Source organism: Bacillus rossius, chromosome 16, assembly GCF_032445375.1.
Source record: "Bacillus rossius redtenbacheri isolate Brsri chromosome 16, Brsri_v3, whole genome shotgun sequence".
NCBI classification, from domain to species: domain Eukaryota; kingdom Metazoa; phylum Arthropoda; class Insecta; order Phasmatodea; family Bacillidae; genus Bacillus; species Bacillus rossius.
The window spans coordinates 7,132,406-7,151,587 of record NC_086343.1 but is presented as its reverse complement, the minus strand read 5'-3'; the positions used below and the strand labels follow the sequence as shown (position 1 = coordinate 7,151,587).

Below are 19,182 nucleotides of genomic sequence, written 5' to 3'. Positions count from 1 at the left end.
ATTTATTTTATTCAATATATATTAATTTATTTTTTTACCCAAAGTAGGTTTTAGTAATGAACTATTGGGACCAATTTATTCCCAAAATTTGGTTTTATCTATAATGATAAAATTTTGTTCTTTTTGAAAATACCTCTTTTTTAAAATAATATATTTACAGGATTATTCATAATTTGTTTCGACAGTAAATTATATATACTACTATTTAATTTTGTCATTGTGTTTTCTTGAATTGTTGAACCTAGTTGACTGTTAATTCACCATCTTTGGTGGTTTTTGCGCGGGAGTAAAACATTTTGGCGCGCAGCTGTCATTCACTAGTTGTAAAAGTTGTATTGGTGAAGCCGAATTGGGGATTTGTAGGAAGAAGATTTCGTTCACTGGTTTATTATGTTTTAAATATTAAATACGTATTAGTTTTTAGCTGTCACTTATAACTTCTGGTGTTGTGAAGAGTAAAGAATCATGCCTGTTCCTGTTGAGGATATCAAAACACAGTGAGTATTAATTGCCCTCTCTCTTTCTAGACTAAATAAATAAGTCTTGTGTGTATTCATTTCTAATTCATTAAAAAATTTCATTCAAGTAGTGATGGGTATCATTAATTTTATACTATACTCTAGTTTATGTACAGCGTCATGTGGGAATGGTATTTTATTTATTATTACCTATTATAGACAAACATTTACACATTGATAGTTATAATGATAGGGTATTTTTTAGATTTTTATGCATTTTGTTTAGATTATGATTATGGTTGGTATTATATATAAGACTATGGAACATGTTATTTACACATAACTTATTGTAAAATTTACAGTTTAATATAAAACATTCTACGAACTAAAGTGATGTATTGATACCCTGAAATATATATTTACAATAATATGTGTAAAGTTTCAGAAAAAAAATATATATATATATATAAAATTTATTAATCTTACAAACTAAATTAAAAAAAAAATCTTACAATTTACAAGTCTCAGCGTTTATTATCTATTCCAGAGACACAATGTCACAGTACTGCCCTCTTCGATCTTAACCCGTTTCCTTGAACCTCCAACCAGCGCTAGTGTCCGCCGTTTTCAAGTTTCTCGATTGTAAACAGGACTAGTATCACTTACTGAGTTCTACAGCATTTGCCAAAAACATAACACTGTTTTAGTAATAAAGTAATAAGCAAGAGTTAAACCTATAGCGAACTATACTTGATAAACTGCACTTGATCGCATTGTAAAATGGTCATAGCTAGTCATATTTTTTATAATACTGTATTGTGCTTGTGAAACGCTTATGATGATACATGTTCGGACTTTCCCCAAATTAAAAGTTTCGCAAGTATTAGCAAAGTAATTTCGAGAGGAAATGACTGACATCACCCAACTGTGTAAGATTTTTTTTTAAATTTTTTCAAATGTTGTTTTAGAAAATAGTCATACACTCGAGTGATTTAAAGAACATTTGCATTCACATTAGCGAAATACATGCAAATATTTCTAAAAAAATTTGATGATTTAAAAAATAATATTAAATAAGACAAAAAACTATGAATTTCTTAGCATTTTTATAAGTAAAGCTTTTTTTTTTTTTACACTTCAAAATTCACTTGTTCCTTTTTTTTGATCTGTCACAAAACAAACAAACAATTGGCTTATTACGGATCAGTATGGCTATTCGCGGAATAGGATGCAATCTTTGATAAATGTGTGATGGCTTCACCGGTGGTACCAGCGTATGAGCTAGGGTGAGCGTCAGTTGTGCCGAAAATTCGTACCGACTCATATTTGAAAGCATAAATTTTGCATTTGCGAATATTGACGACATATATTTACATTCATATTTGCCAAAGCCTAGAAATTGACTTTCGTTACATCACTAATACATACTATTTAATTACATGTGGAAGGTTCTGTTTCAAATAAATTAAGCGGAGAGAGAACTCGGTCAGCTATGGGGATGGTGATGGCTGGAATTTTCTTTATTTATTTCGGAATATTGCAAAAGAGGTAAGTCATTAGAATAAATGAGGGCAAGTCAGGGGAATAACGTTACAGATTTGTGTAGACACAGTGCCGAAATACCTAATTTCCGGCGGCGGAAATTAGGTATTTCGGCACGACACCTTGTGAAAAGGGTTTTTAGCTTCAAAACGCAAAAGTCGGCACGTTCTTGCTTACTATGAAAAATGACACTGTGTTACAAAAACATTTTACAAAATATTTTAAAAGGTCTTGTATAAAAGTCCTAAAATGTTCTTACTGCTCAAAATTCACTTGTTCCTGTTTTTGAACTGTCATTAAATAAACAAAAAAAAAAAAAGATTGGCTTATTTCGGATCAGTTCGGCTGTTCGCGGAATGAGATGCATTGCTCGGTCGCGGGGGGGCGGGGGAGCTCACTGGGGTTCTGTGTTCGCAGGTTGCTCGCCCTGAGACGAGACCTGGACGACGGGCTGCTCACGAAGAAAGGCTTCGGAGCGAAGAGCTGGAAAATCCTCCAACCCCACGTGCCATGCTCGCTGAAGAGCAAACTGCAGGCCCTCAACTCCAAACTGGAGACGCTAGATTTGCCAGAAGTACGATTTCTTCCTTCCGCGAGGAGTATTTCTTCGCCCATAAGTATCGAAACCAATGTCGCTCTAGTAAATTTCCAGTAAATGGGTTAAACGTAGGTACATACAAGGGGTTCCCACAGTCAGGAAAAATCTGGAAAACAGGGAATTTGAAATTATACTTCAAAACCCTGGGGGGGGGGGGGGGGGGGGAAGGAAAAATTACTAAATTTTATTTACCAAACTGGAACCAGTGGTAATTCAAGGTAGTTATTTGACGGAAAAATTCTATGCTTTCGGTTATCACTCAAGCAATATATATATATATATATATATATATTATTATTATTATTTTTTTTTTTTTAGTATATAGTCATAAACTCTATAAAATGGGATATGAAAAGTTCTATTTTACTTGTAATTTTTTTTAATATAATTATATCACAACAATGCCATAGTTTTGTTATTTTTTGCAATTTATATGAAAACTGAAAAATAGCTCAACTATTTTTAAAAAAATATATTGGAATTTGAAATTGTCGTCATGATAAGTCGAGGAAATTTTATTGAATATTCGTGTGGACCCCTTAAGTGTGCAATGTGATCTTGTGAACCAGCGAGAAATACAATAGTTGCTCAGCGAAGGTTGAGCTCTGCGGTTATAACCTTCTAGTCTAATGGTCAGAATGTTCATCTTGTGAAGATTGATAGAGTATCATTTGGAAGGGGGATATTATGTTTAGTACTGCTAAGGGCCAGAGGGCAAACAATTTTGCAGGCTGCCACATCGTTAATTAATGTAAAAAAATTCAAACCACAAATTAAAAAAAAAAAATTAAAAATACTAAGCTTTACCATAGCCATAACTGTAAAGGTGATCTGTATGTGTAGCATAAATTGTAGGTTTTCCGATGGATTTTTTACAGCATTAGACATAATTTTTGTCCCATGTGGGTTAACACACATACAAACAAGAATAATCATGAAACCTAGCCGTCTACTACCCCCAGTGCTCTTACTTGTGGGAGTCCCAGGGGCTATGATGGTCGTTGCAGGAGGACTATCACGAGCAGGTGGTCGGCCTGTTGGAGGACGCGGGCTCGAGCCACGACTGCGACGACGGGAGCGGAGCGGAGGAGGTAGAGGCCCGGGTCTCCGCCCCCCGGACGGAGGGCAGCGCCGGGGGCGACGTCCCAGGGCCCTCGGCCGGTCCCGCGGAGCCGGAGGAGCCCTCGTGTTCGGGAGGTGAGCAGAGCTGCTCAGTGTGGCCACGTTCCGGGAAGTCAAGGATTACTCGGGGAAGGTGTAGCTGGTCTGGAAATCCATTTGAAATCTCAGGAAACATCACAGAAATTCCTCGAGCGATAGTGGTTTCAAAAGGGGAAATGCCATCCTACATTCTGCCATCACCCAGATTTGTGTTAAAGGAATTTTTTTTCAGATGCTGTTTTAGTTTGTAGTCGTACACACAATGAATAAAATTCCACATGCAAAGTTCTGTTTGAAATATGTATATAAAGTGGAGAGTGAACTAAGCCTTGTATGGAGATGTTGAAGGCTGAATTTTCTTTGTTTCTTTTAGAATATTGTAATCGAGGAATTTTATATAAAAAAATTTATATATGAAATTTGAAATTTTGGTCAAAGTTAGGTACAAATTGTTACAGATTTGTGTGGACACTGTGGCTGGTTGTTGTTGAGAAGGGCAACGAAACATGAGCAGAGCCAGAAACTGTTTTCGGAGAGGGAAAGGGTTAATAATTTGTGCTCAAATTTGTTAAAAGATTTATTCATTATACTTCAATACATGTTAGTAAGCGAAACATTACTAAGCATTTCACAATTTAAAAAGTTTTCCTGCTCAATGAATTGAAATAATTTTCACAATGACCTATAAATGTAATTTAAATCTAGAGTATTTTTTTTTACTTGGTCAGTAATTTTCAATTTTACTTCAAGTGATACATTCTCACTCTCCCACTGCTTACACTAAACTAACAACGAAGGAAGTCCTATGGCGTTACGATCCCGCAGCCAATAGCGTGTTATCAATATTTAGTTCAATGATAGAAAAAATTACCTTTTTAACATTTATATAATGAAAACTATAGGGTGAATAAATATATTTATGGCTCTTATGCACACAGTAATTTTGTATAGTGCATTAGATAACAAAATTAATATTCTTGAAAAAAAAAATTTTCCCGCATAATATATTTTACTAAAAAAAATTTCAAAACTTGATGCAACAATTAAAAGTATTTTAAAAATTGATATTTGCATATTTCATTTTCTTTTACTGTTGCTAACTATCATTAAATGACGCAAATTTTTGTTTGGCCTCTACTTGGCCAATTAGTAGGGGCAGGCATTTTCCGCGAATAAACCTGAACGCCCGTTAAGACTGCAACAAGGTACACCCGCACCAGAGGGTTTCTTCCTTGTGACTGGCGCGGCCGTCTGCGAGAGAAGCCGTTGCCTTTTTTTTGACCGAGCCACTCAAGGACGCGTTTGCTTCCGCACTTAATGACTGCGATTGGTGTTGTAACAATCGACATGTAATCACGAAACACAGACGATGCTACAGTGTTTTAAACTTGTAACTAGTCTCGGAATCTTTTCGCGAAATATGCACGGGCCCCCTACTGATTAGTGACGGACAAATGTAAGAGTGCAAAAAAAAAATAATTAAGTGTTGAAATGGGCGTGGGTATGTTTGGCTTCAGCGACTGAAACGAAAGAGAGGAAGACATCCGGCCAGAAGACCATGGACATGTTCCTGAAGCTGCAGGCGAGGAACGGCGTCGAGAAGCGAGAAGAGGAGAAGGCGACCGCGGCGGCTGTCCAGGACCCGAAGCAGGAGAACGGGGACGCCCGCCCGCCCCAGAAGAAGCGGAGGAAGCTGGCGGCGGGGGAGCCCGAGGAGGGGGGGACCGCCGGCGGGGAGGGGGAGGAGGAGGAGGAAGGGGGGGCGAAGCCCCGCCCATCGCACCACCCGCGCTGCCACGCGTGCCGGCAGCTGCTGGAGGGGCCGGAGCTGCGCGTGTACCAGGGACACCCCAACGACGCGGTGGAGGAGTACGTGGCCCTCACGGACCCCCGGCTGTCGCTCTTCACCGGCGACGAGGAGACGGTCCACGAGTACGACGCCCACCCGCAGAACAAGATCACCTGGTTCAGGTGCGTCCCGCCCCCCGCGTCATTATACGCTCTGGAAAAAAAAAAATTTTGTACTTTTACGAGAGAAATTATCAACCAATTTTTAATAAAAGACGGATAGACCATAAAAAAAAATTATGAATAAACGTTGTGATTATAGCGAATAAACGAAAGAATAAACAAATGTAGGAATCGCAAATAGTGAAAGGACGAACTTAGCGGTACATAATTATGAATGACCAAATGAGATTAAAGTAGGAAAACAATATTAATGAAAAAGTGAATGAATGTATTCATGGAATAAAATGAGGACTATTTTAATAAATGATGAACTAACTGGCTGGAAGAACGGCACGAATGTACACCGAAAGAAAATTTTGTATAATTTACAAGGGAAATCCTTGGAAACCCTTTTGCCAAGGATATTTCTTGCAAAACTACAAGGCAGAGCCTTTGCAAAATCGCACATGGTACAAAACTCTGCCTTGTAGTTTTACATGTAATATCCTTGGCAACAGCGTTTCCAAGGATTTTCCTTGTAAAATATACAAACATTTCTTTCGGTGATACATTTGTGCCGTTCTTCCAGCCAGTTAATTCATCATTTATTCAAATAGTCCTCATTTTATTCAATCGTTCATCATTCCACGAATACGTTGTTTCACTCTTTCATTAATATTGTTTTAGTTCTTCAATCACATTTATGACATTTATAATTACTACTAAGTTCGTCCTTTCACTATTTGCGATTCCTACTTTGGTTTTTCTTTCGTTTGTTCACTATAATCATGACAACTTTTACTCATAATTTTGTTATGGTCAATCCTTTTTTTTATTAAAAATTTGTTACAATTTTTTTTTTTTTTTTTAATTTAAGTCTTCCATCTATTTTTATTTTGTGAATGCGTTTATTTATAATACGATAAAGCAGCACGTGACTTGACCGTTTCGGTAAGCTTCCCTGGATAGTAGTGTCGTATTCTGGTCTTCTCGAGAACATTTATGACCTAGGTTTTACTGTAGCAAGACTCACACACTCACTGGAGCAAGTTTGTACTGTGCGGGTTTTATTGTTGGAACGGTGAACAAGGGAAGTTAAAAGTTATGGTGTTCAATTTCTTTGGTGTGTGTGTATCTATTAATGAAATGAAAATGTTTATGTAAGTGATTATGTGTATAATTTAGATAAAGTGTACTGTATATACTCGTGTATAGTGTGCCCTTTTTTCCCTCAAGTAAAGGAAAAAAATCAAGGATGCGCTCTATGCACGGAAAAAAAAAAGTTGAGGGGGGGTGGCGGGGAGAAGGAGTGGTTGACGTTAACTGCCGGGTGATGGGTGACCCCACACATACGCACAAGCAAGGAGGCCTCTCTTACACACACGCACACACACACACGTGCGCACGCGAGGTGAGTCATCTAGTCCTCCGCGCCAGCTTAGCGGCGCTTAGCAACGGTGACGGGAGTGGCGGTGTTTAGTCCTGTCAACTGTCAAGGTTACTTGATGGTCATAGCCCCATTCCTGCCTGCCTCCCTCCCTCCCATCCTGGTACCAGTTGTGACGATACAGCGCTTCATTATCTTCGTCTACACAGCAGAGTTTAGCTTGCTCGGTCGTTTCAGATGGTACAGTATGCCACAAAAGTTTCGCTTTCAGGTGGAAGAGTATTTTATTTATTTTCCTGACACATCACCACACATCAATTTAAATAATCATTTATTTCATAAGTAATTACTTAACAGGTACCACAAAATGTTATTAAAATTTATTTATGGGGAAAAAAATTAAATTTTTTTTTTGAATTCGTTGCATAATTGTGGTGCGCTCTATACACGAGGGAACGTTATACAAGAGTAAATGCGGTATATAAAATCTTATAAAACCTTAAATTAATATCGCTCAAAATCCTGTGACGACATTTCTAAAGAAATTACTGAAATCTAAGCAGGAAGAACGAAGTAAAGTTACCATATTAAATATTAATGTTACTATAACAAAGGTTAGATGTATTCATTTTCAATTTGAATCATGAATTCAATGATAGTTTACTGAATAATTTTTTTTTTTGCGAGGAGTGTCTAGTGTTTGGTTTGTTTGCCTTCAGTGTTTATGACAAAGAAGGCCATCTGTGTCCTTTCGACAACAACCTCATCGAAAAAAATGTTTTGCTGTACTTCTCCGGGTACGTGAAGGCCATCTACGAAGAAAGCCCCGGGGTCGAAGGTAAGTTTTGTGACTGATGGTTGGCCGTTGGTGTATCGAGTGGAAAGAAGTTAGTTTGGAATGGTTGTTAAATGTGTTAACAAAAAAAAAATTTTTACAACTCATGCTTTTATAGAAGCCTGCAAGGCATTTTCTGAGAGGCGAATAAAATACTTAACTGGCCATTCGTGTAAGTTACAGAAACTTTTTTAATTTACGTTCCTTCTCATACATTCTTTAAATTTACATTGTAACTGCCTGCATCATAATCAGACATTAAAATGACCTTATTTAAAATTTGGACTTAATTTATATATAAGTTTTAGTTACAGTATGTGTTTGAAAACAGTTTCTAATTTTTGTGTCTTAATTTAATGTAAATTACTTTGCTTGGGCACTTAAAACTTTGGATATTTTGTGTAGGTACATACCAAATTTTTTTCATTTCAAGGTGCACATTATTTTATTCTGAAGATAGGGTGTATCATAGAATTAATGTCATCCATATTTTTTTTTTATTTTTTTTTTTATTTGTTAATAATTTTAAAAAAATATTTAACTATCAGCAGAACTTTTCCTACATGTTCATTATGATAAATTATCATTATTTACAAGAAGCACAAATCCAATTCCTTTCTAAAGTAATGTAGAAGTTTTATGAAACAACTTGATTATTCGAAAACTCGTATGCCATCGTGATTTGGGAGGCCTTAAAGCTCTGATCTGGCGGGCCTAAAGGCTAACCGCTCCCTTTACTTCAAATCAAGAACCCCCGTCACTGAGTGGGGCCCACTCGCACTTTCGAAATGGTGGCTGCTAAACAAGAGTCAATAAATGCAAACGTTAAAAAACTGGGTTTTATAGAAAACATTCTGTATCCTACGATTGACTGGCACTAGAATCATTTGGAGAAGGCCTGTTGTTAATATCTACCCCAAGATCACTCCCGGCCAGTTTATACAGAGCCCTACCAGCTCCCAGCTCTAACTTGATACGTTATTCGTGAAGGCTGCGTTATACAATGCAAGTTTTCTGCTTATTGCGTCCGTACAGACCAAAATATAAGGCAGTATAAAACATAATCAAGCACAGTATTTAGAGATGACTTGTTGGATATCCGGACGCGCATGAATAGGGGCATGCAAATATTGCGAAAAGATTTCGAGACTAGCTGAAAGTTAAAAAACACTGTAGCATCGTCCGTGTTTCGTGATCGGGTGAGTTTCTCCCAGGCACATATCAAGTGTCACAACGCCAATCACAGTGATTCAGTGCGGAAGCAAAAGCGTCCTGAGTGGCTCGGCCAAGTAAGGCAACGACTTCTCTCACAGAGACGACAGGTGCAGGTATACCTTGTTGCAGTCTAATAAATGTTCAGATCTTTTCGCGAAAATTGCCTGCCCCTACGCATGAACTGTCAGGCCGTCTCGGGCCTTCCCTTAACCAAGTTGGAAAGGTTTGCGCCCCTGGTTGCGCGAGCCGGAGCATGTCGCGAACGCGTCTTCTTCCTTCCAGGCGGCATCCCCACGAAGGACCTGGGCCCGATCAACGAGTGGTGGGTGTCGGGCTACGACGGGGGCGAGCGGGCAATCGTGGGGTTCGCCACGGGGTACGGGGAGTACGTGCTGATGGAGCCCAGCGACGAGTACGCCCCCTTCATGGCCGCCGTCCAGGAGAAGATCTTCGTCAGCAAGGTCGTCATCGAGGTGCTGTCGGACGACATATCCACCACCTACGAGGACCTCCTGCAGAGACTGGAAGTACGTTTCCCTTTTTTTGACGTGACGTCTAACAAATCGATGAACGCCGGCTGCACGCACGAAAAAGGATGACTCATTGTACGCTTGTGCCACATCTATCTCTCTTCCACTCGATTGGAACAACCATCGATTTGACTTTTTCCTTCACATGATCCTTGAAACACTCTCATTCGTTTCCTACTTTTCCTATCATCGTCCTATCCTTAACAGAATAACACAGATTGGAAGAAGTTAAATAGCAAACATGTATAAAAGTTATAGTTAAAATAATCTCTTCGTTAAAGTAATAAACATATTTGAATTAATGAGTGCAAATAAAAGTAAATTTATCAATTAAATTGTAGATTTCATTTCACTCCTTCTTTGTATCCATTTAAAATAGTGATAATTCAATAAAAATGATTCAATTTTATTCATAAAAGTATGCAATCATTTCATTAATGTTTTGTTATGACGTAATGTTAAAATATCGTCCGTAAACCGACTTTACAGCGACCAATTTTTTTATTTATTATTATTAAGGGTGCTCCTGTTTACCCCTGATGCCTTCCGTGATCGCTCAAATCAAATCTCGTCAACCCTCGCCGTCTTTTTTTGATGATACCAAAGTCGAGTTGCTAACCCCTAATTCGTTCATCCACCCAGCCTCCACGTCTTAATCTCACCCTGTACTGCAGCAGTTGCTAATGTCATGAGCTGTGATTTTCAAGGTTCGTCCCAGTCGGGGAAATTTCGAGAAGGTGTATTCAAAACTTGAAAAAGAAATTACGTTACCAAACTGGGTTTACAAAATTTGAATACTAGTGTTTTCTGATTAACATAATATTAAAACCAACCCTTATTTTAATTTAAATTCCGTGTGTAGTTGAAAACCCATCTGTTTTTGTCATCAAATGATTTGAAGCACCATCGCTGCAGATTCATTCATGTGGACACATAATTTTTTTTGAATAGTAGTTGCGTAAAATATAGAAGTTTGATACTACATACTGGCAGCAGTACGAACTGTATATATTTGGGGGGGGGGGGGGGGGGGGGAAGAGAGAGAGAGATTTTATGTTTTGTTTTGACAGGTTGTGTTTGGTTGAAGGGTGTCGGGACGTAGAAGGAACGACGAGGGTGCAAGGGTGGCCGGTGGATGTGCAGATGTTCGTGCCGCCCGCCGGCGTGGCGACCCTGACGGAGGAGACGCTGCTGCGCCACGCCCAGTTCGTGTGCAGCCAGGTGAACAGCTTCGACGGCAGCGCGGGCGACGAGGACGACCTGCTCATCGCGTCCCCCTGCATGCGCACCCTGCTCAAGCTGTCGGGGGCCGCGCCCTCCAAGCGGTAACTCTCGCTCACTCGCTGTCTCACGCTCCCGCTTTCCCCGCTCGCTTGCTCTTCTTCGCACTCTCACGTTTGTTCACTCTCACTCTTGTACTCTTACTGTCTCTTACTCTTTCTTATACTCTTACTGTCTCTCACACTCTTACTCTCACGCACTCTTACTCTCTCACACTCTTACCCTCTCACACTCTTACCCTCTCACACTCTTACTCTCACTCTCACACTCTTACTCTCTCACACTTACTCACTGTCTTACTCTCACATTCTTATTCTCTCACACATTTGCTCACTGTCTTACTCTCACTTTCCCACTTTTAATTTTTCACTCTCATTTTTACTCTCACATTTTCACGCTCACTCTTGCACACTTTCACTACCTCACATTCTCACTCTTTCTCATACACTTACTCTTCTTCACGCTCTCACATTTGTTCACTCTCACTCTTATACTCTTACTCTTTCTTATACTCTTACTGTCTCATAAACTCTTACCCTCTCACACTCTTACACACTGTCTCACTCTTCACTCCCACTTTCCCACTTTTACTCTCACATTTTCACGCTCACTCATGCACACGTTCACTATCTCACATTCTCACTCTTATTCCTACTCTCTCACACTCTTACTCACTGTCTTACTCTCACACACTTACTCACTGTCTTACTATCATTTTTCCACTTTTACTTTTTCTCTCTCACTTTTACTCTCACATTTTCACGCTCACTCTTGCACACTTTCACTACCTCACACTTTCTCACATTCTCACACTCTCACACAAACTCACTCTTACTCTTTCACACTCTCACTCTCTTACTCTTTCTTATACTTGTATTCTCTTTTACACTCATTGCTCTTTCTTACGATAAAATGTGTGTTTTGCAGAATAATTTTTAGGCATGAACACTGGGTTCAGATACACCATTCAGTGCTATGGTTGCTGTTCAAATCTCACAGTTGTCCTGTGCACGACGAGAAGACTGCGCGCCAGTCCAGAGCCGACATTGCGCTAGAAGCACTAGCGAGCGTCACGCTTGTCATTCCACCTCACTAACAAATACACCCCTGGCTAGGCGGGCCCATTAATAGTGAAATTACATACTTAATCACTGAACTGTTACTAATATTAAAAAAAAATTTACATGGATCTGGGAAAAATATGTTCTAAAGTCAGGAAATTTTTTTTTTCCCACCATGGTGATGTCAGGCTGGCTCTGAGGAGAATGGTGGTGAAAGACTGCAAGCTGCAGAAGTCTGCGCGATGGATGAAGGCTACGACCACCCCGCTCGTCCAGAACGTGTTCGAGTCGTTCTTCCGAGACCAGCTGGACAAGGAGAGCAAAGAGGACACGGTGAGCATTGCTTCTCTCGTCGTTCGACGCTTCGTGTCGCAAGTCCTTCGGTCGGAGATTAAAACAAGCACGTTCTGTTATCATGGCTCCATTTATGTATGTTCAAAATGATATTTAAATTATTTTTAACTGATGGTTGGAAACATTAATGTGCTTTTTTAGTGAAACTTTGAAGTTGCTAGGAGTAGATTTTTAGATTATGTCTCTTCTTACATTATTCCTTTTTTTTTTTCCCCTCCTTCTTCCTGTGCAATTTTTTGTTGTTGTTTTCCTTGAAAAATTATTTTTTCAGTTTCTCCCTTTTTTTCCAACTTCATTCTTTATATTCTCCTGTTCTTTTGGTTATTTTTGTTATCATTTTTATCACTGAACCTATATTCATTAATAGCCTTTTTACTGTACCTTTGACTATGACTACCCATTTCACCCTTTCTCACTTTTTTTTTCTTCCACCATTTCTCCTTGATTGGCCATCTTTACCATAGACTTGTTTCTATTGATCGATTCTTCCCTTTTTCTCCGATTTTTTTTCCCTTATCATTTTGGCCCATGATAATGTTTCCATTTATTCTTCTCCCTAATTTTTTTATTATTAATGTTTCCTTCTTTGTGGTGTCGTCGGCAACCGGAGTTTTACCCGGAGTTTTTGATCCATTGCAGGAGATAGCATGTGATGTCTGTGTGCTGTTATAACCTTGAAACCCTGGTAGGGGCCTCCCTCTCTGTAACGCCAGGCACAGCGCTCACGGTGCGATGTGCTGCTCAGGGTCCGCGCCGCAAGAGGTGTGGCGTGTGCGAGACGTGCCAGCAGCCTGACTGCGGGGCGTGCTCCGCCTGCAAGGACATGCTCAAGTTCGGCGGCTCGGGGAAGAGCAAGCAGGCGTGCGTCAAGAGGAGGTCAGTCGTTGCCTGTCGAACCAAGGCAGTGCAGGCGTTCACAGCTCTGTTCCCCTGGTTTCAATCATTCAGTGGGTGTTTCTGTTTTTCCAACTTGGTTCCTTCTTCGAGGTTAAATAGGTTATGACTCTTTTTCTCTCTCCTCTTGTCTCTCATTCCTCTCTCCCTTCTCTTTTTCCTCTCCTTTCTCTATTTTCCCTCTTGATTTCTCTCTTGGGTTTTAATCTTATTCTTTGTGTCTCTGCCTCCTTTCTACTTTCTCTCCTAACCTCTTTCTTTTTAACTCTTCTCTCTTTCCCTACTCTCTTTGTTTTTCTGCTCTTCGTCTTTTTTGACAATAGTTAAGTCTCATATGTTTGTTTCTTGTGCTAAGTAAGTAAGTGTTGGCGTGGGGAGGCCAGACGGCTGAGCAGTGGCGTGCAACTCCTGACGGGGCGGTGGGCGGGGGTGCAGGTGCCCCAACATGGCCATCGAGGCGGCGGACGAGTCGGAGCCCGAGGACGACGTGGACGACCTCGCGGCGCCGGGGGGCGAGGCCCCGGAGGAGGCGGCGGACAGCAAGCCCGCGAGGGAGATCCGCGACACCAAGCGGAAGGTCGAGTGGCTGGGGGAGCCCGTTGTGGCGGAGACGGCCCGCAAGTACTACAGGTGCGCGAGCAGGGGAGGACGCGGTCTGGCCCTCGCAACGGGCCCGGCGTGTGGGGGCAGGCGGGTGGATACCCCCCCGTGCGTCTGCCGTGTTGTTGCAGCGCGGCGCTCGTGGGCGAGCTGGAGGTCCGGCGGGACGACTGCGTGCTGGTGGAGTCCAAAGTGGCCAACGCGCCCCTGTTCGTCGCGCACGTCATGTACATGTACCAGAACATGTTCGGGGAGAAGAAGTTCCACTGCCGGTGGTTCAGGTGAGTAGTCTTGTGGGTCGCCTGCCGACCCCTGGGACAGGCTGCCGGTATGAGTGAATCATGTATCGGTCAAGATGAGACTATTTTGGTGAAATATTTACACACTAAGAAATATTTGAGTTTCATGTTACTTAAATAATGCAGTTATTTGTTATTTTTTTTTATAATAAATACAATTACAAAAATTGAAACAATAGTGCCGAAATGTCCTGTTTTAAAAACTAGATTGGCCTAAAAATCCACTTAGTAAAATTTGTAGCACTGTCTGACATACAGCAAACGCACAGCTTAAACTGGTGAGTCCACAAGCTTTAAATTTTGCGCAGGAATTCTTTATATGATGTAGTAAAGCACTAAGAAAGGATTTTTTAAAATTCTTTCCTGAGGGGGGTCAAATAGGGAACGAAAGTTTTGTATGGAATTTTGTAAATATGGAAATTGGTGTTAGGCCTCCGTTTGTAAATGTAAGTCGGTTGTATCATTGTTTCTGGTGGTTGATCGGAAATGAGGATGAAACACGGCTGGTGAAACCGTGAAGCCCGTACCCCTGCACGTGTGTGTGTGTGTGTGTGTGATCGTGCACAGCCGGGGGACAGACACGGTCCTGGGGGAGACGGCCGACCCCGCGGAGCTGTTCTGGCTGGACGAGTGCGAGGACTGCTCGCTGTCCGTGATCTCGCGCACGGCCGTCGTGGAGTACCGCCCCGTCCCGGAGCGCTGGGCCGCGCAGGGCGGGGAGGCGGCCGTGCCAGAGACGGAGCGTGTCGATGACGGCAGGACCTTCTTCTGCAAGAAGCGGTGGGTGTCCCGCGGTGGCCTGGTCGAATCTTCCAGCACCGCGGCATCATCGAGTGTTTCGAAAATCTGAGATTCTGTGGGGGAAAAAAAGAGGGGGTTGTCTGTAAAGTCGGTTTACGGACGATAATTTTACGTGATAACATCATATCAAATTTCTTTTAAATTGCTGCTTTTAAAAAGCCCGCCTTAACCTGTTTGATATTATAGAAGATTTTCTCTTTGCGGTGGTTGGCCGGTTCTTGCACGCTCGGCTCAGGCGGAATGTGACAATGAGTCATGCTTTTTCGTGCGTGCAGCCAGCGTTTGATTTATAAGACGCTATCACGTCAATATTTAAAAAAAAAAGTTGTAATGTGGAAAGTCAGTATTTCAACACTGACTCTGAAATTTTATAAAGTTTAATTGAGGTTATTTATTCTCTGTAATTATTTATCATCCCGCAATATATATATATTAATTTTTTTATTTTATTTATAACATGCTTATGAACAGTAGTTGTGTTACTTTTTGTGGTTGGTATAACAAGTCCGGGAAAACCTGGAAAAGTCAAGGAATTTTTTTTTATGGGTCAGGCAAATTTTTGAGATAAGTTGTATATGTGGATATAGGTACGAAACACAATTTATTATCAGGCACATTGCCATATGTTTAACCAAATACATTTTGCTTGTAGCCACCATATGGTCACAAATTGTTCTGTTCTTGTGCATGACATCACTATTTTCACAGGCTTTTAAAATGTGTGATTTTCATATGGTCATAATTACTCCAAATCTGCTCACAATTTCCATTCATTTTTTACAGTTTTCCAACTGGAAAACAGTTTTTTTTTTTTTTTTAACCTAATTTTGTACACATGAAAAAACTAATCTTTTAAAAATGACTGATGTTCAATTTGAGCATAAAATCTTAAGTTTTTGAACTCCTAAATGTATTTTTTTTTTAACTTGCGTATGTATAATTTAATTACCTAATGTAGTAGTGAATTGTGTTACTCAAGTCAAAAGGCAATTGGCGATAGTCTCTACTGACAATTATTTATGAACATCTATGTTTGATGAGAAATAGTGGTATATTTTATACTTTTAAGGCTTTTTTAACTTTTGAACATTTAATTTGCTTCAGGTACGATTCTGTTCAAGCAAGATTTTTAGATCTTCACTCAAGCATGCAGTGTGCTGACGAGAAGAGAAAACACAGGTATAATTTTAACCTTAGTTGTATTTTTAACTTGGAAATTAATTTTGGCATTAATGTTCTATTAGCTTATGTTTTGTTTATGTACAGATTCTTGATTTATACCTATACCCTATGCTGGAATATTTACAGAGGTCCATATTTAAAAAAAAAAAATGGCTTTGTAATTTTTTGTGATTATTTGGAATATAATTATCTATTAGAATCAAAATGTTATGAATTTTTTTTGCCTTACGTTTTGAATCATTTTCAATGGTTGTTATCTGACAGGTACTGCAACGCCTGTGATTACCTTCATCACCAGAAGTACGCCCACTTGATACCGAATCTCGAAGAGAGGCTGGAAACTCCAGGGCCCAATGGGGAGGTATGGCTCGTGTGAAAATCTACGACATTCTACGTTCGTTCTCATTTGCAGTTCTCTTAAGTGTCACAAGAATAAATTTTATATTGCGTCTTATAGACGTACTAGGTATTGTTCCGAATTTTCAAAATTTTATACTTCTTGTATCATTTGTTGTCATGTCACAGAGGAGCATAACTTTTAAAATTATGATTTAAAAAAAATTTAATCAAAATATTATGTCCAATGATCATAATGTAGTAATAATTCAATAATTCACTCTGTACTGTGTTTGTTACTTTGCTGTTGTAGGTAATAGCAGCACTATACCGTGGTTCTTACACTTCTTAATATCTTTAAAAAGGCCTTATTGTGTCTTTAATTGAATAAGGGTCCCTTAAAGTCCTTAAATTTAACTAATCTGTTTTAAAGCCTGATGGTTAAAGACAAAAATTCAAGGTTTTATTTTTAGTCCTAGTTCGTTTTTAGAACAGAAGACTTTGGTGTTACTGTTTTTATTTTTATAAAAGCTGTTTTGTAATACTTAATGCATCAAATTAGTTAATAATAAATTGTTCTAAAATTTCAATTCGGAACACAACTGTGAAAAATTGCTAAATCATTGAATAAATGGTGATGAAGTGCTGTATTGTTATTAATATTGTTGATCTGTAAATGTCTGATGTTACACTGAATTGCTGATTAAAGAAATGAAGTAAGTATGTACTTATTCTGTATGTATGCTTACGGAAACTTTACACAGTATGTGAATTTAGGATTATAATGTTTATTATTCTATTTAGATATGCTTAAGACATGCTTAACCAATAATTATACATATGTATATCAAAGTATTGTATGTTAAGGTTGAATGATAATCACTGTTCTTAAAGCAAAAAAATAATATTTTTTTATACATTTTCCTTATTTTAACACTTTCCTGCATTTTACAACCTTTCTGAGTGCTTCTGGTTTATTTCTGAAAATCATTCTCTGCACGAAAAATTATTTAATTTATTGAGCCACATAATTTTTTTTAATTCAGGGTTACTTTTTTTTTTTATTAAATTATCACTAAAAATATCTTTATCATTTGAAATGCCTTGCGACAGCTGAAAATCAATATCATGCAAAACTAACTTCTTTCTGACCTTCTCATTGCTGTATAACAATGCTTTCCTTCTCTTGTGACTGTAAGTGAGAATCCCGCATCCCATATAAAAAATTTTTTTACAAATTTACCTCTACACAACACGTTGATACATCTGTTTGCAAAAATCGGAACTACTTGCATAACATTCTTGTGCGTTAGATGAATTTGCTTTGCAGCTGAATGGAGTTAAAAGAGAGTTAAAACCATGTAGTCTCGTAGCCTCGTAGCCAGTTGAAGCCTTGTGGTCTTGTAGGGGTCGTTACCACAACGCCGAAATGCCACAACACCGAACGTACAATAACGCCGAAATACCATAACGCCGAATGTCAAAATTGACCACAACGCCGACAGCTTGAAAACTGCTGTGTACCACGACGCAGAATTACCACAACGCCGAAAAATGATTTTACAGGGAAGGGGGGGGGGGGGGGGGGGCCACAGGAGCAAAATGAAAAAAACAACTGAATGAATTTGTGTGCTAACCTTACCTAACGTAACCTTTGTGGGCAGTCCTGCAATGACATTTTTCGGCGTTGTGGTGCGTCCCTGGTCTTGTAGTCATGTAGTGTAGTATGAATGGTTTAAAATAGGGATTCTACTGTATTCAACGTTTTGCGCACACTCGCAGAGCTCAGTGCATTCCCCTCGGTCCCTCAGGTGCACTACGGCCTGATCAGGTGGAAGAAGATGAAGTTCCGTCCGGGCAGCTGCGTGTACGTGCTGCCTGGGGTCTTCAGGCTGAAGAACAACGTGAACAGTGCGAAGAGGCCCGCTCAGGACGACAAGGTAAGGTGGTCACTTGCGGCTGTGACTGTTTGCTTCTTGTCAAGTGTGTTAACAATTGGACGGTCTCCAGGTAAAAGGTAACAATTAAAGAATTCACTTTTTGCAGGAGAAACAAAGAACTCTTAGATAAAAATTGAATTTAAATGCACTTAAATATTTCTTGCATTATTCTTTTGTTTACCAACATATTCACCAACATAGTTGCCAATGATTAAAAATCCATTACATATTCTAAGTATACTTTGTGACTTATTGCTGGAATAAACTAAATATCACCAAAATGTGACTTGTTACCTTTTACCCGGAGACCGTCTAATTGATCTTGTATCAACTCATTCTTCAACCCTCGCGTAGTTATTGCAAGCCATTTGCTGATATAAATTCAAATTTTTCTAATGTTTTTACTGTGGTCTGGCATCTTTTATATTACTCCACACTGCGCCGTTTTCACATTTTTTTTTCCCAGCCATCTCTGTGCTTTCTTCTGGCAGGTTGGGCCATCAGAGCCCTTTACGAGGAGATTACGTAATTTTTAGTTACTGTTTGCCAAGTTTTCACTTGTAGAGTTCATCACGTATTTACATCATGTCCAGGGACGCTAGGCCACGTTGGATCACTCATCGTGCTTATCCTTTTCAGTAAGATGACCTTTTAATTTTAAAAGCTGCTTTTGATTATAGTGCGATCTCGAACATGATATGACTTTAAATGTAACACACTATTTAACATAAGGTGATGATTGGTGTAAACACTATAAA

General features: G+C 39.5%; 1 protein-coding gene across 1 annotated transcript in view; it reads left to right on the top strand.

Moving 5' to 3' along the window:
• The first annotated feature begins 291 nt into the window (after nt 1-291).
• The window catches only part of LOC134540301 (DNA (cytosine-5)-methyltransferase PliMCI-like), a 40,040-nt gene continuing 21,149 nt past the window's right edge, over nt 292-19,182 (top strand). The window contains exons 1-15 of the mRNA XM_063382960.1: nt 292-497; nt 2,418-2,574; nt 3,606-3,795; nt 5,277-5,730; nt 7,816-7,934; nt 9,429-9,673; nt 10,820-11,001; nt 12,207-12,351; nt 13,118-13,248; nt 13,702-13,896; nt 13,998-14,147; nt 14,733-14,945; nt 16,071-16,145; nt 16,413-16,509; nt 18,296-18,424. Coding sequence (XP_063239030.1) covers nt 466-497; nt 2,418-2,574; nt 3,606-3,795; nt 5,277-5,730; nt 7,816-7,934; nt 9,429-9,673; nt 10,820-11,001; nt 12,207-12,351; nt 13,118-13,248; nt 13,702-13,896; nt 13,998-14,147; nt 14,733-14,945; nt 16,071-16,145; nt 16,413-16,509; nt 18,296-18,424 — 2,514 coding nt within the window. The 5' untranslated portion in view covers nt 292-465. The remainder of the gene's footprint in view (nt 498-2,417; nt 2,575-3,605; nt 3,796-5,276; nt 5,731-7,815; nt 7,935-9,428; nt 9,674-10,819; nt 11,002-12,206; nt 12,352-13,117; nt 13,249-13,701; nt 13,897-13,997; nt 14,148-14,732; nt 14,946-16,070; nt 16,146-16,412; nt 16,510-18,295; nt 18,425-19,182) is intronic.